At 48.2% G+C, this 27,217-nt stretch overlaps 2 protein-coding genes across 14 annotated transcripts in view; both read left to right on the top strand.

Moving 5' to 3' along the window:
- Window positions 1–387: 387 nt before the first annotated feature.
- On the top strand, window positions 388–6,801 carry Zp3 (zona pellucida glycoprotein 3). Its single transcript, XM_004840097.3, has 8 exons — window positions 388–846; window positions 2,942–3,060; window positions 3,332–3,435; window positions 3,505–3,682; window positions 3,778–3,895; window positions 5,800–5,891; window positions 6,022–6,164; window positions 6,582–6,801. Exons 1-8 carry the CDS (start codon window positions 532–534, stop codon window positions 6,785–6,787), a joined length of 1,275 nt encoding a protein of 424 aa, XP_004840154.1. The 5' UTR covers window positions 388–531; the 3' UTR covers window positions 6,788–6,801.
- Window positions 6,802–18,577: 11,776 nt separating this feature from the next.
- Window positions 18,578–27,217, top strand: part of Dtx2 (deltex E3 ubiquitin ligase 2) — a 42,330-nt gene continuing 33,690 nt past the window's right edge. For 3 of the 13 annotated variants that reach the window (XM_087196301.1, XM_087196299.1, XM_087196302.1), the window contains exons 1-2: window positions 19,069–19,481; window positions 19,557–19,986. The gene's annotated coding sequence lies outside the window, so the exon portion shown is untranslated. The other 10 variants (XM_004840106.3, XM_087196300.1, XM_087196303.1 and 7 more) reach the window with 8 other exon arrangements.

The raw sequence follows: 27,217 nt of genomic DNA on the forward strand, positions 1-27,217 counted from the left end.
TTGTTTATTTTTCCACAAGTAAACTGGACTATTACCGCCGCAAGAGCCAAGGAAATTGCAGGCAACTTAAATGTATGGTTCGAGTGTGCAAATGAATGTACTTTTTTTGGTACCAGGGATCGAACTCAGGACCTTGCACTTGCGAGGCAGGCCTGAGCTAAATCCCCGGCCCTATAATAATAATAAGTGTAGGCCCCATCAGGTGGAGTAGGGAACGGGTTGAGAAATCTGTGCTGGAGTCAGGCTACCAGAGCACTTTAATGTGACTAGGAATCACCTGGGGTCTCTGAGCTACAGAGCAGATTGTGATTGTCAATCTGGGTGGGGCTGAGAGGCCTTGTGCCTAACAAGCTGCACCAGGGACCACTTTAGGCAGCGAGGGCCTGGCTGGCTGGGGAAGGGAGCCAGCTGGGTGCCCAGATGAACCCAGGAACTGTAGAAGGACTGCCGCCCTCAGGGCTATAAGAGGAGGGCTGGGAGGCCATCTCCCTCTGCTTCGCAGGAGTCAGCCTCGCAGCTCCTTACGGCGCCATGGAGCTGAACCACAGGCTCTTTGTGTGCTTGCTGCTCTTGGGGAGCATGGAGGTGTGCTGCCCCCAGCCCCTCTGGCTCTTGCAGGGGGGAGCCCACCCCCCTGTACCCTCTGTGTCTCCGGTACAGGTGCAGTGTCAGGAAGCTCAGCTGGTGGTCACCGTCCACAGAGACCTCTTTGGCACAGGGAAGCTTGTCCAGCCTGCCGACCTCACCCTGGGCCCTGAAGGCTGCCGGCCCCTGGTCTCCACAGGCACGGATGACACCGTGGTCAAGTTCAGTGTCGGGGTTCATGAGTGTGGCAGCAGCGTGGAGGTGAGGCCATGCCCCTGGAGTGGGTTGGGGACATGCAAGTCCCTGAGATGGGGAGTGAGGCTGCACAGCAGGGGTGGGGGAAACAGCTGAGGCTGGGGTTTGGGGCCCAGGGCAGAGGAAAATGGAGAAGCTCCTGGCTTCAGTTCCCCAAATCAGGCAGGTGGCGAGATTCAGAGGTGGTAGTACCTTCTGGGCCAGGACAGGCACCCCCACTCTGACTCCTCCCCCATGGGCGGAATCCCAGAGTCATCAGCAGGAGGATGAGGGGCCCACCCTGCCAGAGGCTCAGGCACTGGCTAGGGCATTGGAAACTTTTTGGGAAGAGAGAAAACTCTGATGCTTCAGGAAGCCCAAAAGTAACTGCTACAGGGGAAAAAACCCCAAGCAGAGTGGTGGCACACCTGTAATTCTGGGAGGCTGAGGCAGGAGAATCGCAAGTTTGAGCTCAGCTTGGGCAATTTAGCCAGACCCTGTCTCAAAAGAGGGTGTATCTCAGTGGTAGAGTGACCCCTGCCAATCCCTAGAGTTTAAAAAACACCAGAATCTTGGCCTCCCTCTTGTGTAATGGCTTGAAGCTTTGAACTCCATATGGTATGAGCAGGGGGCATCATGATACCTCTGTGAAGATCTTAAGGCTTCAGTTGGGTGCTCCAGGGCAGGTGTGAGTGGGCAGTGAGGGCAGGAAGAGCCCTGAGTAACCCAGGTCTGAGCCTTCCCCACAGCAGTGGGGAAACTAATACTCAGACCACTAGGAGGTGCCTCTCGGCAAAGTAGAGCAGAGTGCAGTATGCAGGTCCCAGCTCTCCTCAACCTGGAGACCAGCCTCTTGCTGCCCCAGGGAGGGTCTGTCCACTCCTCCACCCTGGGGCCTGGATTTGGGGGCCTTTAAAAAAATCCTTGAGGTCTAGGCTGCACCCCATAATAAATCAGTGCCGGCATGGGAGGCAGCCATCAGCATCAGTGTCCCAGGTGACAACCTGGTGGCTCCTTTTTCAGGTATGATGTTTCACACTCTTGTCCCATAAGAATCACCTGGCACTGGCTGGTATTGTAGGTGGGTAGCTTGTAAGTGCCCTTGTAAGGGCCCTGTGCATGGCTTAATGCTTTTTTTCCCCCCCTGCAATCTGGGGATTGAATCTAGACCTTAGTACTGAGCCATAACCCAGCCCTTTATTTTTTGAGACAGGGCCTTGCTAAATTGCCAAAGTTAGGTTTGAAGTTGCAATCCTTCTGCCTCACCCACCTAGCACGCTGGACTGCCCTGAAATACTTAAAGGGCTCCATGAATCATGCTGCTGACTGTGTCTGGGGCACTTGCCAGGGAGGGTCTTGGGCAGACCCAGGGGGCCACGTGGGTCCAGGTGATCCCCTTTCTAGGCAGTCCCCTCCCCCATACAAACAGCCCCAGCCACATGGGCTCATCCTCATCCCACCTCTCCTGCCTCTGGCAACCACTGCTCCAGCTGCCCTTTCTGTAACATGGGCTTTGGATAGGCTGAAGCTGACGAATGTGACAAATTCTTTTTTTTTTTTTTTTTTTTGGTACCGGGGATCGAACTCAGTTCCTTCCACTTTCGAGGCAGGCACCTGAACCACTGAGCTAAATCCCGGGCCCCAAATGTGACAAATATTAACAGCTGGGCAGGAAGTTAAGCGTTCTCAGCACTTTGTCTGCCAGAGGGTCTTATAAGAAGAAATTGCAGCTGGTGTGGTAGGGTACACCTGTAATCCCAGCATTCTGGGAGGCTGATACAGGAGGGTTGAAAGTTCAAGCTCAGCCTGGGTGACTTACACAGACCCTGTCTCAAAACATAAAAATGCCTGGGAGTGTAGCTCAGTGCGAGGGGCCTGAGTTCAACCCCTGGTACTGCAAAACTTTTGTGAGTTGATGCCAAGTGAGAAATTGAGGGCACCTCCTGGTGTCTGCCGTGTCACTGGTTCCCCCCCTCCAGGAGTGCCAACATCAGGTGAAAGCACTGAGGTACAGAGATAACACCTGGCCAGCAGCAGATGGGTCTGAGTGGAGAGCCTGGCATGGGCCCAGCATGCCTGGGGCACTGGAGCCGGTAGGGTTAAGCCCTCACCTTTGCTGCAGGTGACAGATGATGCCCTGGTATACAGCACCTTCCTGCTCCACACGCCTCGGCCCGTGGGAAACCTGTCCATCGTGAGGACCAACCGTGCAGAAGTTCCCATCGAGTGTCGCTACCCCAGGTCAGTGGAAGATGGGCAGCTGGTGTGATTTTCCTACCTCACCCTCCCAAGTGCTGGGATTAGGGGCATGCACCACCGAGCTGGCCAAGATCTCTGTTTAGAAACCAAGCTCTGGCGTCAGGTGCCTGGCCAGGGCTCCCAATTAGGATGGTGGGCTGCTCCCAGGTGGAGCTGCTCTGGAGGGTTTCAGGCTGAGCTGCCTTGGCCTTGGTACTGCAGGGACTCTGCAATGTGGGGGGAGCACCCTGGGCAGCTGTGGCTCCTCTCCCAGGCACGGCAATGTGAGCAGCCAAGCGATCCTGCCCACCTGGCTGCCCTTCAGGACCACAGTGTCCTCGGAGGAGAAGCTGGCTTTCTCCCTGAGCCTGATGGAGGGTAAGTGGGGACTGAGAGGGAAGCCAGGGGGAGCCATGGGCAGCCTCTAGCCCGGGCTGTGTCCCCCAGAGAACTGGAGCACCGAGAAGATGTCCCCCACCTTCCACCTGGGCGAGGAGGCCCACCTGCAGGCCGAGGTCCACACTGGCAGCCACCTGCCACTGCAGCTTTTCGTGGACCACTGTGTGGCTACACCAACACCAGACCAGGATGCATCCCCTCGTCACACCATTGTGGACTTCCACGGGTGAGGCCAGGTGGCCTTTGCCGGGAGCCTTATTGCAAGATGGCCTGGTAACCCCTCCCCGGCCTTTGACACCACTGTGCATTTGTCCCTCTCAGCTGCCTTGTGGACGGGCTGTCTGATGGCTCTTCTGCATTCCAAGCCCCCAGACCCAGGCCGGACACACTCCGGTTCACGGTGGACGTGTTCTACTTTGCTAACGACTCCAAAAACACGGTAACAGCATTTTCTTAATAGCCTACAATGAAATTTGATTCTAGGTCATGCTTAGGATTACACTTCCCTCTCCCCTGGAGCAAATGACTCCTACCTCTGTCCTTGTGCTAATACTATAAACTTCAGGTAGCTGAAGCTGTGGGCTTTAGTGACACCAAGGATAAAGTATGAGCAACACAAACTCTTATGTAGAAGCTGGGTGCAGTGGTGCATACCTGTAATCCCAGCTACTCAGGAGGCTGAGGCAGGAGGATCGCCAGAGGCCTGCCTGGGCTACGTAGTGAGTTCAGGGCCAGCCTGAATTACAAGGGGAGACCCTGCCTCAAAAAACCAAAAAAAAAAGAAAGAAAAAGGCTGGGGGTGTGTCTCAGTGGTAGAGCACTTCCCTAGCATGTTCAATCTGCAGGAGTGCCATAAAAAAAATCCAGAGGATGAGGCTAATTGGTGGAAAGCAATCTGAGCCCTGGACAAGTTTCCTCTCAAAGGTAGGAGGGTGGCTTGGCCAGCTCTATTGTGGCACGTGGGAGAAGTAACAACTGTTTAGATCTACAGGGGAACTTCTCTGCCCCTAGCACTTTTTTTTTTTTTTTTTTTTTTTTTTAGACAGGGTCTCTCTATGTAGTCCAGGCTGGCCTCAAACTTGCAGCAATCCTCTTGCCTCAGCCTTCCAAGTGCTGGGATTACAGGCATGTCCCACCACATGCAGCAGCATATTCTTGTGCTAAGGACAAAAGCAGTTTCATCTTGGCAAATGGACTCTAAAGGACCTGAGGATTTCTTTTCCGTTTGTTTTTTTTTTTTTTTTTTTTTTGGTACCGGGGATCAAACTTGGGTCCTTGCGCTTTCGAGGCAGGTGGCAGAACCACTGAGCTAAATCCCCGGCCCTAACCTGAGCATTTCTTATGGGACAGATGTAGGACAGAGGCAGCCAGAAGTACATCCTGGCTGGTGGAAAAAGTCTGAATTTAACAACGTAGCTTCGAATCTGAACTGGCTTCCCTACAGGTGCATTTGGCACTAGGTGGTGGCCGAGGCCTGTGGCCCCATGAGTGGCTTTAGCCAGAAGGTGGCAGCATGTCCTTGTCCTCCCGGAATGGAGCAGGGAGGTGTCACAGCCCTTCCTAGAATTGAAGGGAGCTCTGACCTGGGAGGGACCAGGACTAGACTGAACTGGAGCTTGGTCAAAAGTCCTTCACCCTGGGCACTAAGATGGGCTGTTGCCTCTCCGGTTAGAGGTTGGCGGGTGGCTGACAGTGTGCCGGATGGAGAGCTATCGGTAGCCAGCAGAAGCTCATGTTGCTAGATAAGAGGGGTCAAGTGTGGTTCCCAGAGCCTGAGGCTTGGCCAGGTCTTGGCAAGGCCCCAGCCTGGCCTTGTTATTGGGGACAAGAGGCTTCAGGAGGGTGGCAAAGGGACAATGTGCCAGAAGAGAAAGGAGCTTGGCAAAGCTTGACAAAAGTAGTAGCCAGAAAGCTGATTTTGTTGTCTAGAGGCTTAAACTCAGACTCTTTAACACTGAGCTACATTCCCAGCCCTTTTGAAAGAGACTTATTTTGGGAAAGACTCAGAAATGACCGACTCCAATCTAGACCTAGACTTGCTACTTATTTGGGGCAGGGGGGCAAGCCAGCCTCTACACTATTTTAGAGATAGTGCTTTCCTCACCTCCCATGACAACTGGCTTGTTAACATCACTGGTGGTGCACATCTGTAATCCTAGTACTTTGGGAGGCTGAGGCAGGAGGATTGTAAGTTTGAGCCCCACCTGGGCAATTAATCGAGACCCTATCTCAAAAAGATAAAGGACTGGTAGTGTAGCTCAATGCAAAGGCACTGGGGTTAATCCCTAGTACTGCAAATAAGTCATCAGAACACCCTAGAACTTGGCCTGGTCACTGTTTCAGATATACATCACCTGTCATCTGAAAGTTACTCCAGCTAACCAAGTCCCAGACCAACTCAACAAAGCCTGCTCCTTCAACAAGTCTTCCAATAGGTGAGCAGACCACATCCATCTGCCTGCGTTGGAAACTGAGGACCCCTCATGTCTATGCGTCCCTAGTAGACTATCAGTAAACCACTTCCGGCCAGGCAGGAAAACCTAAGCTGCTTGTCTTCCTCCTCAGCTGGTCCCCAGTAGAAGGCACTGCTGACATCTGTAAGTGCTGTGACAAGGGAGACTGTGGTGGTCCAGGCTATTCCATGAGGCAGCTCCCTGGGGTGAGCCAGGGATTCAGATCTACTTCACGGAACCGGAACCGCAGGCACGGTATGTCACAGGCTGGCCACTGGGATTTTATTACTTGTGGTAAGGCACCTGCTGTTACTTTAGGGTGATATACTCCCTTGTCCTGCCCCAAGGCTATTCAGAGGATGTACTCAGGCCTTGCGTAGAAACTTTGATGCTTCTGTGAATGATAGTGCAAGGCCATAATCCTAGCACTCTGGGAGGCTGAGGCAAGAGGATTACAAGTTCAAGCCCAGCCTGGGCAAATTAGCAAGACTCAGTCTCAAGTAAAAATGGCTGGGTATAGCTCAGTGAGAAGGCCCTGGGTTTAATCCCCAGTACTACCAAAAATAAATGCAGCTGTTAGGGCCAATTTTTATCCAGCTCATTTAGGCAGGGCAAGACCCACAGTTCCTCACTGGGGACTAAAGTGACCTTCAAGTGTCCTTTCCCTTTCAGTAACAGAAGCAGATGTCACCGTGGGACCACTGATCTTCCTGGGAGGGGCCAGCGACCAGAGTGTGGAGGGCTGGACCCCTCCCACTCGGACCCCCATGGTTCTGAGCTTGGGCCTAGCCGCAGTGGCGTTCCTGACCCTGGCTGTTGTCCTGGGTCTTTCCAGGAGGTGGCACACTTCTTCCCACCCTGTGTCCCTTTCCCAATAAAAGGAAAAAGCCAACTCTGGTCGTGGTTCATTGACAGGGTATTGGGATTGGTAATGGTAACGGCCACTTGACACTGACAGTCTACTCTCACCCCTTGAGCTCCAGTAGCACAGCCCAGCTCTTCATGGTGGTGTGTGCCTGCCATCCCAGCATTCTAGGAAGCTGAGCAGGATTCCAAGTTCAAGCCCAGCCTGGGGAACTTGGTGCGATCCTGTCTTAACAAAAAAGGCTGGGAATAGAGCTCAGTGCGAAGACCCTGGCTTTGATCCCCAGTATTTGGGTGGGCAGGCGGAGAAGCACAATCTAAGTACCACTGTGATCACAAGGAGTGGCTGCATGTACAGAAAGGGGCGGAGACCAAACTGGCCTGTGAAGGGAAACCTGTACAGTATCTCACTGGCTTTGGCCAACAGGTCCTTCCTGGGTTCAGGGACCTTTTTTTCCCCAGTGGCAAGTGTACAATTAGCTTCTATCTTGGTCTCTTTGGAATCTATTATGGACAAAAGCAAGGTGGACCTGGCTCGTCTGGCTTCTAGGCTAGCAGAGAATCTGAGGCTCTGGTCCCACAAGTCTGACTCAAGGGGACTACTTGTTCCCCTACTCTAAAGGCAGCAGGCAGAAAGTTACATGCTCAGCTGTTAGAGGCCTGAAGGCCAGAGATGACTGGGTCCCTGAAGGAGCGTTGTGGTCTTGGCTCTGCTTTCTACCTGGACCTGAGTGGTCAGCGTGGGTCGAATTGAGCCTGTGCTTGGGGTCCTGTCATGGGCTTCAAAGGCAGGTGTCTTTGGGGGCAGTAGGCTCCCCGGGACTGGGGTGCTTCAGGCTTACTGTCACTGCAGGGTGCTGCTTCTGTCTCTACATTTGCCCCATTCTCCTTTAGGGTCACGGTGAGGACTGGCTCTCAGTGTCAGTTGGAGTTGGGCACCTGCTCCATCAGAACCACTCTGCAGGTGGATGCAGCTACCAGGACAGCAGGGGACCGTTCCCTCCCTGAACACTCATCTGTTGCTTATCCTCAGAATTTGTTCTTCATTTGAATTCTGTCCTCTGCAGAAAGAGGAAGTGATTGGGGAGGAAGTATGACTAGGACGTGACCCTGTCAGCTCCAGCCAGGTCCAGATGGGCCTCAGCACGACAGAGACCTCTCCTAGGCAAGGCCTCCCATAGTGAGGTCACAAGGCCCGGCTGTCCTGGCTCCTAGTGGAGCTAGACTGATAAAGGAAGGTGGCAGGGGCTGAGGTTCACTTCTGTAACCCCAACTTCCTCTCTTCCTGGTATCTAGAGAGGCATCCTACGTTGGATCTTAACCCAAAGGCTAAGACATCACAGGAACGCTCCTTATTACATTTTGCCAAAACTTGGTTAACGTTTCCTGTGTCAGTTAACAACTTTACCTTTTTGCTTCCTAGCAGCCAGAGGGAAAAGGGAAGTGAGATGTGAGATAAAGTATAATGAAAATATTCTATAAACACATGATGAAAATGTCAAAGATCTTGTTTAACTCATTGAGATGCTAAAAAAAAAAAATAGGTGGGTGTGGGAGTGTAGTTCCTTGGCAGCGCCAAACTGGCTCAAAGGAAAATCCATGAGGCAGAAATCAATTGTATCTCTACTGAAAAGAACATAGAAGAAAATTGTTTTCTCTACCCTTCTGGGTTCTTTCCAGTATATAAGTCAAATTGACATAAAACCGATTAACAAGGGAAAAACCATTTTATGATGTGCATATGTGCAAAACCCCCACATAACAAGAGGCTCTAAGGATCAGGTAATTGAAAGGTAGGTAATAACCAGAGCTACAGAAAGGAATAAAGGCCAGATGTAGTGGCACACACCTATAATTCCAGCTTCTCAGGAGGCTGAGGCAGGAAGACTGCATGCTTGAGGCCAACTTGGGCAATTTAGTGAGTCCCTGACTCAAAATTTTAAAAAGGAAATAAGGGGGCTGGGGATTTAGCTCAGTGGTGTTGCCACTTGCCTTGCAAGTGCAAGGTCCTGAGTTCAATCCCTTGTCAAAAAAAAAAAAAATTGGGGGGGGGGGATGTAGCTCAATGGTAGAGACATCCTGGGTTTGGTCCCTAGTACCACAAAAAGGGGAGGGGGTGGTTGGGTTTCTGGGGGATGTTGGTGGCACAAGGGAGAACAAGGGCACAAGATGTTTGGTGAATAAAGGTGGTCTTGTCATGTGGCAAAGTCTCAGTAATGAAAATTTTCAGCAACCATCTTCCTCCTGATCCTATACTTTAAAATATAGATTTCAGGGCCGAGGATTTAGCTGTGGTTTCACTGCCTACCGCGCAAGTGCAAAGACCCAAGTTCAATCCCCAGTACCAAAAAAAAACAACAACAATAAAATATAGATTTCCTTTATGGATATGCATTTCTTTTACAAAACTACAGTGATTCAGAGGAGTGAGGGTACATGCTATAAACCTAGCACTCAGGAGGCTGAGGTAGGAGTAATATACTGTAGTTAGCACAACTGGGGCTATAGGATGATGCCTCCCCACTCACCTGAACCTGGGCAATGCCCCTGATTTTTGTCCTATGGCCTATTACCCAGAGGCAGAGATACAAAGGCCTCTGGAAAATTCCAAAGCCCCAGACCAGGATGCAAGCGCACTAGATTCTCCAGCATGACTTATAGCAGTGGTGGCGAACCTATGGGATGTGTGCCACAGTGGGCTCTTTAGATTTGCCATTACTGGCCTATAGAAACTGTTCTTCACTTGGAGCTTATCGAGAGTTCATGGATATGGACTGCATCTCATGTGTCCAGTTAGAGTGAATTATGGGAGAAAGGACATGCACAGTAGACAGCTGACATGATTGAGGACCTGTCAATCACACTGTCAATCATGCTCTTGAAGAACCAATGGGAGGTGCCCAGGACCCAGTGCAACATTTTTAATTTGTTGGGGTTTTTTTGAGACAAGGTCTCCATATGTAGTTCAGACTGGCCTTGAACTCACAGGAATCCTCCTGCCTCACCCTCCGGAGTGCTGGGATAAAAGGCGAGAGCCATCTGGCACATTTTAAATTCTAAAACCTAATCCATTTAGCAGTGTCATTTGCTTTTCCATGGGTGCAAGTCCGCTGTCTATGGACTCTGAGTGTACCACTGCCTAATTACAATTCATTGAACTTTGCTGCTGCTTCCTTACTGCCATGTGCCACATGCAATTCTTTGTTAGTTCTACACAAGAACCTAGAATCCCATCTGGGACCCCCATCTCCCTTCACAACATTTTAGCAAGTCAGCCAGGAGGGAAGCCCCTTCTGGGGGAGATTTTGGGGAGTGCGATTTTATATTTCTTTTCTTTCCTATTTTCATGTCATTGATCACTCATTTTGGGCACAGATCAGTTTAATATCATTAGGGTGTTTGTCACATGAAGAGAAAACTCCATGGGCCGGGGATTTAGCTCAGTAGTTTCGCCACCTGCTGCGCAAGCGCAAGGACCTGAGTTTGATCCCTGGTACCAAAAGAAAAAAAAAGAAAAGAAAACTCCAGTGAACGGATAACCCAGTCGTAGAACGGAGAATCTTAGTCTTTGCTGGGAGCAAGAAAACTTCCAGGCATCAGTCAGGTTTATGTTTGTGCAGCTTCCCTTTTGCTGTGAACCCCTACAGCTTGGGGATTCCTTTTCAGTAGCTAGAGTTGCCTAAGGCCCTAGGAAAATGAGTCCTTGTACATAAAAGCACCGAAGATTATGCAGCACTCGCTCCCTCTGACCAGAAGTGGGAAGAGGCATCAGGAGGCGCTGTCCAGGACTCAGAGTGGCCTCACTAGGTGTTCTTTTGGTCAGCTTCAGCATCACACCGCATCCCGGGGTTAGATGGGACTCTGACCATCCTGCTCACCCAGGAAAAGACAAAATAAGGATGCAGCCCCATCCAGCGTTTTGAGCGAATTTTCCTACACATCCAGCATGAGAAACCCCAATCCTGAGACCCCAGGGAGAGAACTGTCTCTGGTCACACCAGTAAAAGCAATCTCCCAAAACATACACACTTGGGCCAGGGATTTAGCTCAGAGGCATCACAGCTGCCTCGTAAGCACAAGGTCCTGAGTTCGATCCCCAGTACCAAAAAAACCACACACACACACAAGAAAAGATTAAACCGGAGATGGTGGTGCACACCTGTAATCCCAACAGTCCAGAGGCTGAGACAGGAGGATAGCATCAAGTTTGAGGCCAGACTGGCCTACCTAGTGAGTTCAAGGCCAGCCTGAACTACATAGTGAGACCCTGTCTCAAAAAGTAAAACAGGGGCCAGGGATTTAGCTCAGTAGTTCTGTCACCTGCCTCGAAAGCGCAAGGTCCCAAGTTCAATCCCTGGTATCAAAAAAAGCAAAAAACAAACAAACAAAAAAGTAGAACATGAATAAAACACAATGCCCTCGTATACATTTTAAGTGGACCCTTGACTTAAATCAATTCATTCATTGCAACTCAAGTTAGTCAATTGAAGGCTCAGCTTCTCTTCACAGGCTTCAAAGTCTCTCTCCTGTAGACAGGCAGATCTCAGTGTCCTTAGAGAGACATTGGCCCAGGATTTCTCAGTTGACCTCACACAGGAAAGGATGTAATGATCTTTCCAGGGATCGAACTCAGGACCTTGCACTTGCAAGGCAGGCAGCAGACCCACTAAGCTAAATCCCCCACCCTCTTTCCAAAACTCTTTAAGGGTTAAATCTGTATCTGAGACTATCTGGAAGCACAAACAGCCAGCATTTGGGTCATAACTTAAGACTTTGTTCAAGTTAAAACTAAAATTCCAGTTGTAACCTAAGTTGTTCGTGTGTGAGACCTGGTTGTAACTTTGGACTCTTGAGTTACAACTGGCTTGACATAGGACCAACTTGGGTTAATTTGGTTAATGGAAGATTTATCTACCTCTTGTTTTCTATAGCATGTACCCAGGTAAATATCCAGATCTCAGCTGTATTGACTTATAACCAACTTAAATTTACAACCAGCCCTTGGGAACTGATTAAATTCGTAAGTCAAGGGTCCACTGTATTTAAGAGAGAGACATGCTGATACAAGCCTGTCATTCCAGCACTCTGGGAGGCTGAAGCAGGAGGATCTCAAATTTGAGACCAGCCTGGGTCATTTAGTGAGACCCTGTCTATAAATAGACAGATAAATAGATAGGGTTGTGGGATGTAGCTCAGTGTGAAGGCCCTGAGTTCAATTTCCATACTGAAAACAAATTATTTAACTTTTCTAAGGGGCCTCTTGCCCTTGGCTTTACACTAAGAAGGGACTGGGCTGTCCAGACAGCACAATTGATCCCTTCTCCTGTGCAACTCATATTTACCAAGCCAGGGTGCCAGAGTATTAACTTACAAGGAGAACAATAGCCATGAACAGTAGCCAACCACTCAGCTGGATTCACTGCCAACCAGCGTCGGTCGGTTATTTCAGACTTGCAGGGAAGAAACCAGCCCGCAGGACCAACCCTTTCCAAGTATATTCCACAGGGATGTAACTTAAGTAAGCCAATGCTTGGGGGATGGCTGGCTCACTCCTCGTGGCTGTAAAGCCATCGTGCTTTTGAGGGTGGCACAGGTCACACGTAGGTCCTAAGTGGGCACCACGGCCAGGAGATGCCAGGTGCTGGCCATTCATCAGAAATAATGAGCTAAGCAGCTGGGCTCCAATCACCCAGTCTCTCCAGCGTGTCACATGGAGACCAATTAGCTGAGGCTCTAAGCAACAAAATTCCGCCTTTCCAAGCAAAACATCAGAAAACACTCTAGCCCCTTAGCAGCTAGGCCGGGCCTCAACTTTTTGCCTTTTCTCAAGTTTGTGCTGATCTTTTTTAGTTCTCGTTAGGAGCTGTTAGTTCCAGGGTAGGAACCTTCACAGGCAACAAGATTTGCCATCTGGAGTGGAGGTTAAGGAGGTTTTTTTGTTTGTTTGTTTGGCACTGAGAATTGAACCCAGGGTCTTTGTGCTGAGCTACACCCCAGCTCTTTTTTTTTTTTTTTTTTTTTTTTTTTTGAGACAAGTTCTTACCATGTAGTTCAGGCTGGCCTTGAACTTGTGGCAATCCTCCTGCCTCAGCCTCCTGAGTGCTGGGGTTATAGATGTGCGCCACCATGCCCAATGAGACAGGGTTTTGCTAAGTCACTAAATTGCTCAGGCTGGGCTCAAATTTGTGATCCTCCTGCCTCAGCCTCTTACACTGCTGGGACCCCAGGCATGTGTCATCATGCCTAAGACTTTTCTTTATCAGTGCCAGGGATCAAATCAGGGTCCTACACTCTAGGTAAGTGCTCCACCATTGAACTATACTCTCTTTCAAAAAATTGTTTCTTGGGGCTGGGGAATTTAGCTCCATCACATGTCTCGCAAGGGCAAGGGCCCGAGTATGATCCCTTGTACCAAAAAAAAAATTGTTTCTGTTTTCCAGTATCTTTTTTTCTTCTTTTTTTCCCTGATTGCTAGGAATTCAACCTAGGGCCTTTCATATTCTAAGAACACACAGTACCACTGAGCTACACTCAGCCTTACGTATCTTTTCTTTCTCTCTCTTTCTTTCGTACTGGGGATCGAACTCAGAACCTTGTGCTTACCAGATGGGTGCAGTGCAGCACTGAGCTAAATCCCCGGCCCTGCTTTTTTGGTTTTTGGGGTTTTTTGGTTTTTTGAGGCAGGGTCTCCCTTTGTAGTTCAGGGTGGCCTTGAACTCTTGATTATCCTCCTGCCTCAGCCTCCGGAGTGCTGGGATTGCAGGAACGTGGGTGTCGCCACACGTGGCTTGTTTTTTGTTTTTGTTTTGCGGTACCAGGGATCTAACTCAGGACCTTGCTCTTGCAAGGCAGGCACAGTGCCACTGAACTAAATCCCCTACCCTGTTTTGTTTTTGAGATAAGGCTCACTATGTAGCCCAGACTGTACTGGGATTGCAGTCACAGGCATGCACCATTATACTGGTTTAGCTTTTTCTTTTGTGTGTGTGTGCAGTACTGGGAATTGAACCCAAGGCCTTCACACTGAGTTACAGCCCCATCCCTTTTTATTATTTTGAGACAGGGTCTCATGAAATCACTAAATTATCTGGTCTAGGCTCAAATTTGCAATCCTCCTGCCTCAGCCTCCCAAAACACTGGGATTACATGTGTGCGCCACTATACCCACCTAGCTTTTTATTTATTTACTTTTTTTGGTGTTGGGGATTGAACCCTGGTGCTCTACCCCTAAGCTACATCCACAATTGCTGCTTTTTTCTCCCCAAGACCCCTTCTTTTTTATTTTCAGTTGATATATAATTGTTCGGGTTTTTTTTTTTTTTTGATACTGGGAATTGAACTCAGGACCTTGCGCTTGCGAGGCAGGCAGAGGAACCACTGAGCTAAATCCCCAGCCCTAAAATTGTATATATTTACGAGTAGTGTGACATTTCACTCTGTGTACAACATATAATGGTCAGATCAGGGGAATTAGCACTTCCATCACCCCAACACTTACCATTTCCTTGTCCTGGGAGCATTCAGCATCCTCTTTACTAAAGCTATTTTTAAATGTATAACTAATTGTTATCAACTATAGTTACCCTTTTTTGGTTTTTTTGGTACCGGGGATCAAACTGGGGTCCTTGTGCTTGCAAGGCAAGTGGCAGAACCATTGAGCTAAATCCCTGGCCAGTTACCGTTTTTTTTGAGACAGGGTTTTACCATGCAGTTCAGGCTGGCCTTAAAATCACTATGCAGCCCAGTTTTCCTTGAACTTGTGTCATCTTCCCACCTCAGCCTCCTGAGGGCTGGGATTACAAGTATGTGCCACCACACCCTGCCTATACTTTAGCACATTAGAAATATACTTCATATCCAACTGCATCCCACTTAATCAGTTTCTCTCTCGTCAACACCACTCTATGCAGTGGCCAACAGTCCTTTGTGGTTTGGGCCCTGTCACTCATTCTCAGTTGCTTAGGAGCACTGGCAGGTCTGGCAGGTGGCCTGAACCCCAGTCTTTGAAGGATTAAAAACACAAGAGGAGCTGGGTGTGGGGTACATGCCTGTAATCCCAGCTACTCTGGAGGCTGAGGCAGGAAGATGGCTAGTTTGAGGCCAGCCTGGGCAAAGCAGTGACACCTGGTCTCAAAATCAAAATAAAAGCTGGGCATAGTAGTGCACACCTGTAATCCCAGCATTCAAGGGGCTGAGGCAGGAGGATCACTGTGGCCTACATAGTAAGACCATATCTGAAAACACACACACACACACACACACACACACACATAAAATAAAAATAAAAAGGGCTGAGGATGTAGCTCAGTGGTAGAGTGCCCTGGGTTCAGTCCCAACTACCATATACAACCCCCAAGATGAGGTCGGTTGGTGGTGCATACCTGTAATCTCAGCTACTCCAGAAGCTGAGGCAGGAGGATCACAAGTTCAAGGCCAGCCTCAGAAATTTATGGAGACTGTCTCAAAAACTAAAAAGACTGAGGGTGTAGCTCAATTCCAGGCCTTGGGTTCAATCCCCAGTTAGGGGATGGGGGAAGTTCTCACACACACAAATAGATCGCATTGTATTACCCTTTGTTCTGAAAATTCTTTTTTTTTACCTAACAATAGATTTTGGCCACCTGTTCTAATGGATCCCTGAGGGTGGGGAGTCTTCCTTGTTCTTTGTGAGGACTTCCTGGAGTTCCAGGGTTATTTAACCAGCACCCTCCTGCTGTGCAGGTCTGTCCTCTCTTTGCCCTTGCTGTGCATTAAAGTTCAGTTTGCAATCGGCTGATCCCACTTCCCTCTTTTCCAGGTTCTGTGGGGCATCGTGCAGCGGCCTCAGAACACAGCCCAACCAGTGATCTCCCATCCAAAAAAATAAAAATATGTGCCCCCCATTCGCCTTCACTGATGCCCTATTTTGCTTCTTTTCATGCCAGAACTCTTTATTTTACCCAAATAAAAATAGTCTGTCTTTTTAGATTCTAAAAATGGAACCCTTTCAATGGGGCCCATGCTCGAGTGATACAGAGAAAATACAAAGGAAGTAAAAATCACTTTTGATTCTCGGATGTCACAGTTGGCCAGTACACACACACACACACACACACACACACACACACACACACACACACACACACACACCCAAGGGCAACTTACATCCCCAGCCCTTTTTATTTTTTATTTTGAGATAGAGTCTCACTAAGTCATTAAATTGCACAGGCTTAACTCCAACTTGTCATCTTTCTGCCTCAGTCTCCCTAGTACCTCCTGATTTGCCATTCTGTGGCCACCTTCTCTTATTTTTTTTTTGGTACTGAGGATTGAACCCAGAGACTTTGCACTGAGCTACATCTCAGGCTGGAACTTTTGATGCCCCTGCCTCAACTTCCCAGAGGGCTGGGATTACAGGTGTGTTACTTGGTCTTCTTCCTTCTTGTCCTTTTCCTTCAAATCTAAGCACTCTAAAATTCGGTACTGACTGTCATCCCCCAGCTCACATCTGTTCCTTAGCTCCAGTTGCCCATATTCCCTGAATGGCACCAAAATCTATCCTGACCTTGCTCAGCCTTCTCATACTCATAGCCTGCCACACCCTGACCCATTTTCTCCTTCCTCACCCCCTTCATCTGCCATCTACCCTGACTATGCAGAATTTCTTTCTTTTTTTTTTTTTTGGTACTGGGGATCGAACTCAGGACCTTGTGCTTGCAAGGCAGGCGCCAGAACCACTGAGCTAAATCCCCGGCCCCATGCAGAATTTTTTTAAAAGCAAAACCTTTATTGGTACATTTTAGATATACATAATGATAACAGTCATCATAGGGAATTTGTACCTGTACATGATTTTTTTCCCATTTCTACCCTCAACTCCTCTTTCCCTCCTTATTTACAAAAGCTTTGTTTCCATTTTTTTCTTCTATTCTATTTTTCTCCTGTCCCGTCTTTCCTTTTCCCCTCTCCCCTCCTTTGTTCCCCTTCTCATTTGAACATTTTTTTCCCCATTTCTCAATATCTATTATACATTTTGGTCCTTATTTCCACTTTTGGTTTCTCACACCAGAGAAGCAATGTGGTATTTAAACATGTGTGTCTGGTTTATCTCACTTAAGAGTATGGTCTCAAGGTGTATCCACTTAGCTGGAAATGTCTCAAGCTTATCCTTTATGCAAAGTAGTACTCCACTGTATATAAAAAAAATCTTCTTTATTCATTCATTGATTTATGGGCATTTGGGCTGTTCCCAGGACTTAGCTACTACAAACTATGCCACTATAAGCATGGGTGTGCATATACTGCTGTGGTATGATGCTTTTAATTCTTTCTTTTTTCTTTTCGGTAATGGGGATCAAACTCGGGTCCTTACGCTTGTGCAGCAGGCAGTGAAACCACTGAGCTAAATCCCCGACCCGATGCGTTTAATTCTTTCAGGAAGATATCAAGAAGGAGAATAGCTGGGTCAAATGGAACCTCTAGTTTTAGGGGTTTTTTTTGATACCGGGCATTTAACTTGGGACCTTGTACTTGTGAGGCAGGTGGCAGAACCACTGAGCTAAATCCCTGGCCCTCATTTTACTTTTTTGAGGTATTTCCACACTGATTTCCACAGTGGTCATGCAGAATTTTTCACATCTCTCTTTTTTTATATTGGTTTTCCTGTACTTCATCTGGCAAACTCCTCTAGGTGCTTCAAAACCCAACTCACTTTCCTGATGATTTCTTCCTGATCACCTCTGCCATTTAGGTAGACCTTTCTGTCTGTGTTTATCACAGAATTTCTCTTCTTTTTTCTTTCTTTTTGCTTGTTTGAGACAAGATCTCACTAATGTAGTTCAGGCTGGCCTTGAAATTGCTATGTAGCCCATGCTGGCCTCAAACTAGTGATCATCCTCCCTCAACTTCCTAAGTGCTGGAATTACAAGCATGTTCCACCATGCCCAGCTCCAAATTAAAAAAAAGCTCTTTGGATTTTTGAGCCAGAGTCTCCTTTTGTAGTTCAGGCTGGCCGGCAACTCTCAGTGATCCTCCTGCCTCATCCTCCAGAGTGCTGGAATTACAGGCATGTGCCACCACTCCCAGCTAAAATGTTTTTATACAATAAAATTAAAAACAAAATGAGCTACTAATTAAGACATCAATGAGAAAATAGGCTGAAGAATACTGGATATGAGTTATAACCTAATAATACAGTGAATGTTTAGATTTAGAAAACTTTATTACAGTAAAAGACACATTTGTCATTAATTCTTGTCAAAATAACTTCACTTCAAACATCATTCTTGCCACTTACCCCATCGTTCTTAACACATCGTTCTTGCCACTTTATGAAGCAGTCCTAGAAGTGCTTTTTTGTGTCTTTAGTTGCTCTGTCGTGTCTATGTCCTGAATTAATTCAAAATATATTTTCTTTTCATGGTCACTTTGACTTTGGGGAAGAGCCAGAAGTCACACGGTGCCAGATCCGGTGAATAAAGTAGATGAGGACACACTGTGCTGTTTTCACAAGCCTGCCTTTCTCTTGGATGGCACTCAGCAGCAGCATTACCGTTTTGATAACACCTGGTAATGACACGAAAAAGAGTTTCTAGAACAGCTTCAGAAAGTAGCAAGAACGATGGGATAAGTGTGTTAGAAGGGGAGTTTTGAGGGGAATTCATGGCAATGTATCTTTTAGTGTAAGAAACTTTTTAAAAAATAGACATTCACCATATATTTCGATCATCCCTGGTACACCTGAGTAAGTGTGCCTATGATCAGCCTCGCCGGGACCTCGCCCCGCCCCCACCGGAACTACAGTTCCCAGAAGGCCCCGCGGCCAGGGCATGCGCAGCATAGTGCTCGGAAGCTGCGACGCTGAGTTTCACTCCGGCTGCGACTCCCGCTTGGAGTGGGAGTCCCAGCCGGAGCTTTACTCAGGCCGGATCAGAGCTGCAGACCGAGCGCGGCGGTACCCTCAGCCTGTTACCTCGGCCTCCTTGGTCTCGGTGAGAGGGGTCAGGCCACCTGTTCGTCGCCAGGGCTTGAGTCCTGAGGCAAGGGTAGCGAGGGGACGCCAAACCGAGCTGGGACCGGAAAGGGGCGAGGGAGAGAGGGAGGGCTGGGCCGGGCGGGAGGGAGGGCAGCCCTGGGGTCCCGGGGAATGGGGAGGACTGGCCCGAGGTCCTGAGGTTGTAAGTCGGCGGGGGGAGCACCAGGGGCTGCGGACAAGACAGGGTGCTGTCGGAGTGGGAGCCTCGGGGAGGGGGCTGATGGAGTCGCCTGGGGAGGGGGACCTCTGAGAGTTTGGGTCTCACAGGACCTGGGTTGTCAGGATATTGTCACCGTGCTCCCTGGCTAGGGTGCGGGTTCCGCTCCGCTCGGCGTCCAGGTGGAGGACTCACCGGGCCAGGGGATGTACTTTAGAAGAGTTTGCCTCCCAACTCTGCTTCTCTCCTCTCAAATGGGGTCCGCCTTGCCGGAAGCTGCTATCGTCTGAGGTCCTGGGTCATTTGGAGGGGTACGTAATGCCGAAGAGGATTTTTATTCGTCTTTCTGAGCCAGCTGCCGACCTCTCCAGCGTTGGCTTCACTTCCCTACGTGCCACAAGCGTTGGAAATAAGATGTGTACAGAGGCGTGGACTTTTAAGAAACTCAAAATATTTCTGAATGCCATCCTCGTGCCTCAACAATTTTAGAAAGTAGATTTTCTGGCAGCCAGGATCAGGACTGGCTTAAGCTGACTAGGTAACTAGGCCTTTTTGTTCATTTGCTGTGTGACCTTGGCCAAATTTTTACCCTGTCTGGTGTATTGATTTCCAGGATTCCTACGCTGCAGTCTGGCCTCTGAAGTCCTGTTAGGCCTTTCTGGGAAAGGCTCCGATTGTTTTATGCACCCCCTTGATTGTTGAGTGGGCTGAGAAAGACTATCATACCTTCTGCTCTGCCCAGGGTGTTGGAAAATAAATCTGGTAATTTCCAGTCCCCAGCCACAGCACACAGATCCAACATCTGTGCACTCGTTTTCACTCACTGCTTGCTGTTTTTCAATTTAAAACCTGATCATCTTCTCGTTGGCAAAGGTGCGTTGGGATTTGTGTCGCTGAGTCAGCAAAGCAAGCCCTTCAGATTTGCCCAGTTTTTGTTGTTTGCTTTTCATATCAAGATGGGAACTTAAACAAGTTATTCCTCCTAAGGATCTGGTGTCTGCATCGGAAGGGATGGTTTGTTGCCAGCTTTCTGGAGAGACAAGGTGAGAGCCACAGGGAGTTTATCTTGCTGCCTTCTCAGTCTGGCTTTCAATAGGGAAGGTAGGCTCTCGGGAGGATGGCATCCGAGGACTCCAGGATGAAAGTGAGCCCTGGGAGTTGATTGTTGATTGCCAGCTGTGGCAAATAAATTCTAGTGGCTTCTCGCCAACAGCTTCTCCTGTCTAACCAGTTTTAGAGGATGCTTCTCACTTTAAGACATGCTTAATGGGACGGAGGACCTAAGTCACGATTTCTGCATTTGAACTGGAAATTCCCTTTCTTTGGTTGCACAGACATCTACTACTGGGTGCCAGACAAAATCTCCATCTTCTGGGAACTTGTGGTTGTGGAAAGACAGATGCATCACAGTCAGTGACAAGGTGTTGTCAGTGCTATGTGTGTGGAGCTGGGGGAATCACAGGACAAAGTCTTCCTCTTTTGGGAGGAGGTAGCAGAGCTATCGAGGGCCAGTGTCGTAGTGTAATCCCGGCACTTGGGAGGCTGAAGCAGGAGGATCACTCTGAGTTTGAGGCCTAGTACTGCAAAAACAAACAAAAAAACAGAGAGAGAGAGAAAGCTTGGCAGAGGAACATTTGCAAAGTCATGAAGCTATTGGGACAGGGCTGGACCACTGTAAGTAGCTCTGGCTAGAGCAGCAAGAGTGGGTGTGGGGGAGAGGCGCCTGGAATGGTGGGCAGAAGACAGAGTGGAGGGTTTAGGGGGCCACACCCAGTGGTGTGGCTTGTCTCCCAGTGCTGTGGCTCATATGCTGGAAGCTTGGTCCCCACTGTGATGGTAGTGAGGTGTGGAACCTTTAAAAGATTAGGCTCGGTGGTGTACAGTTGGAATTCTAGCTACTTAGGAGGCCTAGGCAGCAGAATTTCAAGCTCAAGGCCAGCAGAGGCAATTTAGCAAGACTGAATTTTTTTTTTTTTTTTCTGGTACCAGGGATTGAGCTTGCGCAGCAGGCAGTGAAACCACTGAGCTAAATCCCTGGCCCAAGACTGAAAATTTTAAAAAGGCTAAGTAAATAGCTCAGTGTTCCCTGGGTTCAATCCCTAGTACTGTATTGAAAAGAGAGGAAGGGGGCTGGAGATTTAGCTCAGTGGTTCCACCGCCTGCCTTGCAAGCATAAGGACCCGAGTTTGATCCCTGGTACCCCCCCCCCCAAAAAAAAGAGAGGGCAGGAGGGAGGGAGCTGTGGAGCCTAATGGAAGATAATTAGGTCACAGGCCTCTACTCTGATGAAGGGATTAATACTGGTCTGTGGAGTGGGTTAGGTCTCCCAAGAGTGAATTAGTTCTCCAGAGAGCTGGTTGATATAAAGGGAGGTCACCCCACATGGTTGGCCACTTTGCTGTCATGTGATGATACCTCAGGGCCTTGGTGCCATGTTCTTTGGACCCTCTGGCCATCAGAATCATTAGCCAAATAAGTCTCTTTACTTTATAAATTTCCCAGCATCAGGTGTTCTGGTATAGCAACCCAAAACAGATAACAAGGGTCTGGGGAGCAGGAGGATTTTAGCAGAATTCCATAAAGGGCATCTTAAAGGAGCTCGATGGCTGGCAAGTGGAATGGATTAGATTGGTTTATTCTGTGATATCTGTGCCATGCCAGCTTCTGGTAGCGGAGGGGTTGATGAGAGCTTTTGCCCTCAATTGTTCTAGTCTAGGTGAGGAGAAAAACAGCTGGTCACATGGCACATGCCTAGAATCCAGTTGCTTGGCAGGTGGAGGAAGGAGGATGGGGAGTTCGAGGCCAGCCTGAGCAGTTTAGCAAGATCCTACCTCAAAATAAAATTTAAAATAAGGTTGGGGGTGTAGAACAGTAGTAGACCTTATGCTCATCTAGCATGTACAAGGTCCTAGGTTCAGATCTCAGTACCACCAAAAACAAAACAAAACAAAAGAAAATGGACATAGAGAGCTATGAAGGACAGACAGAATGCTGTGGAAGTTAAGAGGAATTTTCTTTCTTTTGGTCCCATCAAGGGATAGAGGTGATATTTAAATTAGGCCTGGGCACAGGCTGGGACTGTAGCTCAGTGGTAGAGCACTTACCCACCCTTGTACTTGAGGAAGCGCAGTCTTGCACCTGTGTCTGAGAGGGACTAGGAGAGATGGGAGTTGGAGCCATCTGGGAGGGAGTGTGCATTAACATAAGGGGTATGGAGGTCCCAACCAGATGCTCCGAGGCTTGAGATGCAGAGGAGAGGAGCGAGCAGGCCCTGGCAGCTGCGGGGCTGTGGGCAGAAAGGTTGAGGAGGAGCAGGAATCTCTGGGTTTTTTTCCTGGCTGCCTAAGATACAGTAGAGCCAGGAAATCCAAGGGGAGATGGAGAATTGGAAGGAAAATTAGTTTGGCTTCAGACAATTTGAAGGTACTTAAGAGGCCAGCAGGAAATGAGGCCATGGGTTGGGGAGAAAAGGTGTTCATTCCACAGATGCCCAGTGAAGCTCTGTATGCCAGGGCTGGAGTTTGGCACTTGAAGAATAAAGGTGTATTAAACCATCTCATTAGTGTTTGTTTTATCAGGTAAACCGAGAACTAGATTAATACACATACATTAGTGTTTACACCTGGCCTGCTTTTCTTTAGTCTGTTCTTTTATTTTTTGGTACCAGGGATCGAACTCCGGACCTTGTGCTTGTGAGGCAGGCGGAGGAACCACTGAGCTAAATCCCTGGCCCCCTAGTCTGTTCTTTTTAATGAATATGTAGGCCTTGGCAGTTCAGCCACCCAGAATAAAAGCTAGGGTCTTGAAACAAAATTGTACATCTGATCACTTCCTTTGAGCTTCCTTTCTATTCTCATCAACCATTTTCCCCTTGCTTTCATTTTTATATAGTTGTATATATACATCTGGGTATTTATAAGAAAGTAAAAAATATCGGTAGGTTTTATACATATTATTTCATGTTATCCAGTTCATTTGTTTCTGCCACTGAATAATAGTCCATGGTAGGAACCCCATTTGATCATCCCCTGATGGGCTATTAGTTATTTCTGGGTTTTTGTTACTTCAGTCATCCTGCCCTGAACATTCCCATGTGTGTCTCTTCTCATACACAGGCAGAAATATAAACTTAGGGGTGACATTTTGCTGGGTTCTAGAGTAAACAGGTGCTCGGTTCTGATAGGCACAGCTGTGCTGTTTGGTGCAGAGCTTGTACCACTTTCCACTTCACATGCACACCGACATGTGTTGTTGGCAGACTTCTGTTTTGGCCAATTGAATGGATGTAAATTGGGATCAAGGACCTTGATTTCTAGGTCCCTGAATTGTGTTGAACATTTGTGTGTTTCCTGTGAAATATTTGTTCTTGTTTTTTGAAATATTTGTTCATTGTCAGTTTTTCTGTGGGCTTCTTGGTGCTTTTTTTAAAAAATGAATTTGCAGGAACTGTCTTTATACTGTGGATTTTAGTCCTTCATGTATAATGCATATATCTTCTCCCAGCTTGTAAGTTTTTTCCAACCACATGTGGTTTGTTGACCAACCATTCTTGGTTGTTGTTTTTTTTTAATCTTTTTGATACAGGGTCTCATTGTGTCACTATGTACTTCAGACTGGCCTTAATCTCACTATGTAGCCCAAGCTGGCCTTGAACTCTTGGCAATCCTCCTGCATCAGCCTCCTGAGTGCTGGGATTACAGGCTTACACCACCTCATCCAGTTGATCAACTATTCCTTTTTTTGTTGTTGTTACTGGGGATTGAACCCACAACCTTGTGCTTATGAGGCAGGCGTGGTGCCACTGAGCTAGATCCCGGCCCCAATTTAAAAGTTTATATTCAGTGTTCTGTGTCTTATTTGAATGGTTATTTTCTAAACATAGTCTTTGCCTTTAAGGAACTTGACTTTTGGTGAAGGGGACAGATAGCTATTTTGCACACAGATGTCACATGAGCTTTAATTGGTTAGAAGTGTCAACTTCTCCCTGCATGACAGGAGTGAGTACAGGAAAGATTTCACAGGGCAGCTAGGCGCAAGCTGGGAAGGAAGAGATGAGAAAGTGGCCTCATGGGATGGACATTCTCAGTGGGGTGTGAAAGGCCTGAAACCTCTGGGCCAAGTCTCCTACCACCAGGAGGTCCAAATGAGTTTGAGGGGTGAGTCAGGGCCTGGTGAAGATATAGATGTGGGTGATCTGTGTGGGGTCTTACTGAGGGTCCAGGGGGAGTGGAGAGAAGGGAGAGAGGTAGAACAGGGCCGGAGTGCCTGAGGAAGAGCAAGTTACCAACGCTTGATGTGGCTCTGCCAGCCCTTGGGGCCCCTGGGGGTGGGCCCTGCTGGCCAGCCATCTGCCCTGCCACTGGCCCCCAGCTTTCCTCCTTAGGTATTGGATAAAAGTCGACCTGTCTTCAGGGGCCAGGCTGTGTCACCGGCAAGGGTCGTCAGGAGCCCACTTACCAACAGACACAGGTTCAGAGGAGGATTGCACAACCTCAGGAGAGTGGGAGCCCAGTGTTAGATGTCGGGGAGACAGCGTGGGGGTCTGCAAGTCATGGCCCATGGGCCATATTCCACCCTTGTTTTTCTTCATAAAGATTTACTGGAATGCAACTACTTCTGTTGGTATATATATATATATATTTTTTTTTTAAAATATATATTTTATATATGTATGTATTTTTTGGTACCAGGGATCAAACTCGGGACCTTGCGCTTGTGAGGCAGGCGCTGGAACCACTGAGCTAAATCCCTGGCCCGGTTTATATATCTTTTGCCATGCAGTGGCAGAATTGAGTAGTTGCTTTTTGGTCCTTTACAGGAAAGGTTTTGCTGGCCCCACCCCACTGTACCCCAATAGGCAGTAGTGGGATCTGTGGTAACCCAGAGAGTGGGTCCCAGCCACACTGTGGGACAGCCAGCCTGAGGTTGCCAGGTGAGTAGTGGGACTAGATCAGCCTACGAATGTTGCCATCTTTGGTTTTCTAGAGAAGCTGGAAATCTGGATTTTTTTCTTTTAACTAGTTAATATTCCAGTATTTAAATGCTGGCTCAATTAAAAAAACAAACTGCGTAGGCCAAACAAAACATCTGAAGGGCGGGGGTGTAGCTCAGTGTGTGTGGAGTGCTTGCCTGGTGTGCGCCAGGCCCTGGTTCCTTCCCTGGTACTGCAAAGCAGATCCTCATCTGCTGGCCAACCTGTTCAGCACCTGTGAGCCCTCTGTCTTGGTAGGGAAGGAGCCTGGAAACAGATGCAGGTTTGCTTTGTCCCTGTGTGTTCCTGGGCAAGTTGCTTCTTTTCTTTTGCCTCATTTTTCTCAGTAAAAGTGGAGGTACCCCTGACCCCCATTGTGAGAATCCAGCAAATACATTTAGAAGCCAGGTGCCTGGGAAGCCCTTGCCACAAGGCCATTGCTGTTACTGCCGTCATGCCCACTGCTGCACCCTCTGCTCCCTCGGTTAGGCTTGAGAACCAGGGCTTTGCCCACTTTTTCCCAGCAGGGAGTCCAAGTACTCTCTCCATGAAGCCAAGCCGCAGGTCCTTGGTTCTGGAAGAGCTGGCTGCACATGAGGGAATTGGGGCTTGCTGGGGCCTGGCCCTGGCTTTCTGGTCCCCCTCCCACTTCCCTCCTAGCCCCATAGTGTGCAGCAAACTCACCATGTTTATTCCCAAGCGGAGGTCTGGGTGACATTGGCTTCAGCTGTCTCTTCTCAAGAGATAGGCTAGGGGTGTTGCAGAGTGGTAGAGCCTTGCTCAGCACTCCAAGGCCCTGGGTATGGTCCCCAGCACCAAAAAAAATAAATTAAAAAAGGACCAAAGACCCATCTTGCCAGGCTCACAGAACTAGTGTCATCCTTAGGCACCTGGGTGTTTGTTTTTCACGTTTTCTTAGAACTCAGGTTTGAGAGATGTGTCTGTTCATAAGGAGGTGCCCTGGTAAGTTGACAGGGCCTATTGTTACTGAAAACCTGCTGGAACAGTAGCCATTTAAAGTAATGCTGGCAGGAACAGAGGTGTGATGTTGATTTGGTTTGGTAGTGGTTATGATTTTTGTTTTTCTTTGCAATACTGGATATTAAACCCAGGGTTATACATGGAGCTCCATCCCCAGCCCTTTTTTAATTTTTTATTTTGAGAGTCTCGATAAATTGCTCAGGCTGGGCTGAAGATTCCATCTTCCTGCCTGAGTTTCCCCACTATCTTAGATTACTGGGCATGTGCCACCATGTCTGGCTAGTGATTTTTGTTGTTGTTGTTGTTGTTGTTGGTACTGGGGATTGAGTTTGGGTCCTTGTGCTTATGCACAAGGCGGCGAAACCATTGAGCTAAATCCCTGGCCCTAGTGATTTTTTTTTTAAGCTGCTAGGGGTTGAATCCAGGGCCTCTTGTACATGCTAAACAAATGCTGTACCACCGAGTTACATCCCCAACCCTTAGCATTTTATTGTTGTTTTGTTTTGTTTTTGGTATCGGGGATCGAACTCTGGTCCTTGCGCCTGGTGAAACCACTGAGCTAAATCCCTGGCCCAGCCCTTAGCATTTTAAAGACACATCCCCCAATAACAGAAGTTAGTACTTTCTCACTTTTAAAAAATGTCAGAAGCTGGGGTCCAGCCACTGTAAGAGCGTGTGTTTAGTATGCATGGGGTCCTGGGTTCACTCCCCAGTACGCGCGTGCACACACACACACACACACACAAGTTCAGATATAAGGTATAAAAAGTTAAACAGGCATGATGATGCACACCTGTAATTCTAGCTCTTGGGAGGCTGAGGCAGGAGGATTGCCATGAGTTCAAGGCCAGCATGGGCTGCTTAGTGACTTCAAGGCCAGGCTACATAATGAAACCGAGACTGTGTCTTACCAAAAAAAAGAGTTAAAGGTCTTGTATGGTTTTTCCACTCAAAGACAGCAGTTGTTAATACAGTATTTTATTACATTTCTATTGAGTTTTCTTTGAGACAAGTCTCACTATGAAGTTTATGCTGGCCTTGAACTCATCGTGTAGATGAGGTTGGCCTTGAACTTGCAGTGATCCTCCTGCCTCGGCCTCCCGAGCATTAAGATCGCAAGTGTGCATCATATGTTGGCCAGCTTCTATTGGATTTTCTCTGTGCTTATTTACATACCAATAGTGCTGTTGTGAATATTTTCCTATGGTCTCCTTAAGCCTTTATTTGGAGTCCTGGGGATAAAACACAGGGCCTGGTAGAGTTAAGCAAGCACACACAGCCCTGACCCACAGAAAGGTTTCATCCTTCTCGGCAGTGTGAAG

The sequence above is a fragment of the Heterocephalus glaber genome, unplaced genomic scaffold (genome assembly GCF_053883595.1).
Source record: "Heterocephalus glaber isolate CG9 unplaced genomic scaffold, H.glaber_assembly_v1.0 deba00001610, whole genome shotgun sequence".
Taxonomy (NCBI): Eukaryota; Metazoa; Chordata; class Mammalia; order Rodentia; family Bathyergidae; genus Heterocephalus; species Heterocephalus glaber.

Bases quoted from the DNA above. Each gene is read 5' to 3' on its own strand.
- Zp3 (XM_004840097.3), top strand. From the start codon at position 532: ATGGAGCTGAACCACAGGCTCTTTGTGTGCTTGCTGCTCTTGGGGAGC. The intron at 3,061-3,331 runs GTCAGTGGAAGA...CTCCTCTCCCAG, and splicing joins ATCGAGTGTCGCTACCCCAG to GCACGGCAATGTGAGCAGCC. The intron at 6,165-6,581 runs GTATGTCACAGG...TTTCCCTTTCAG, and splicing joins GAACCGGAACCGCAGGCACG to TAACAGAAGCAGATGTCACC.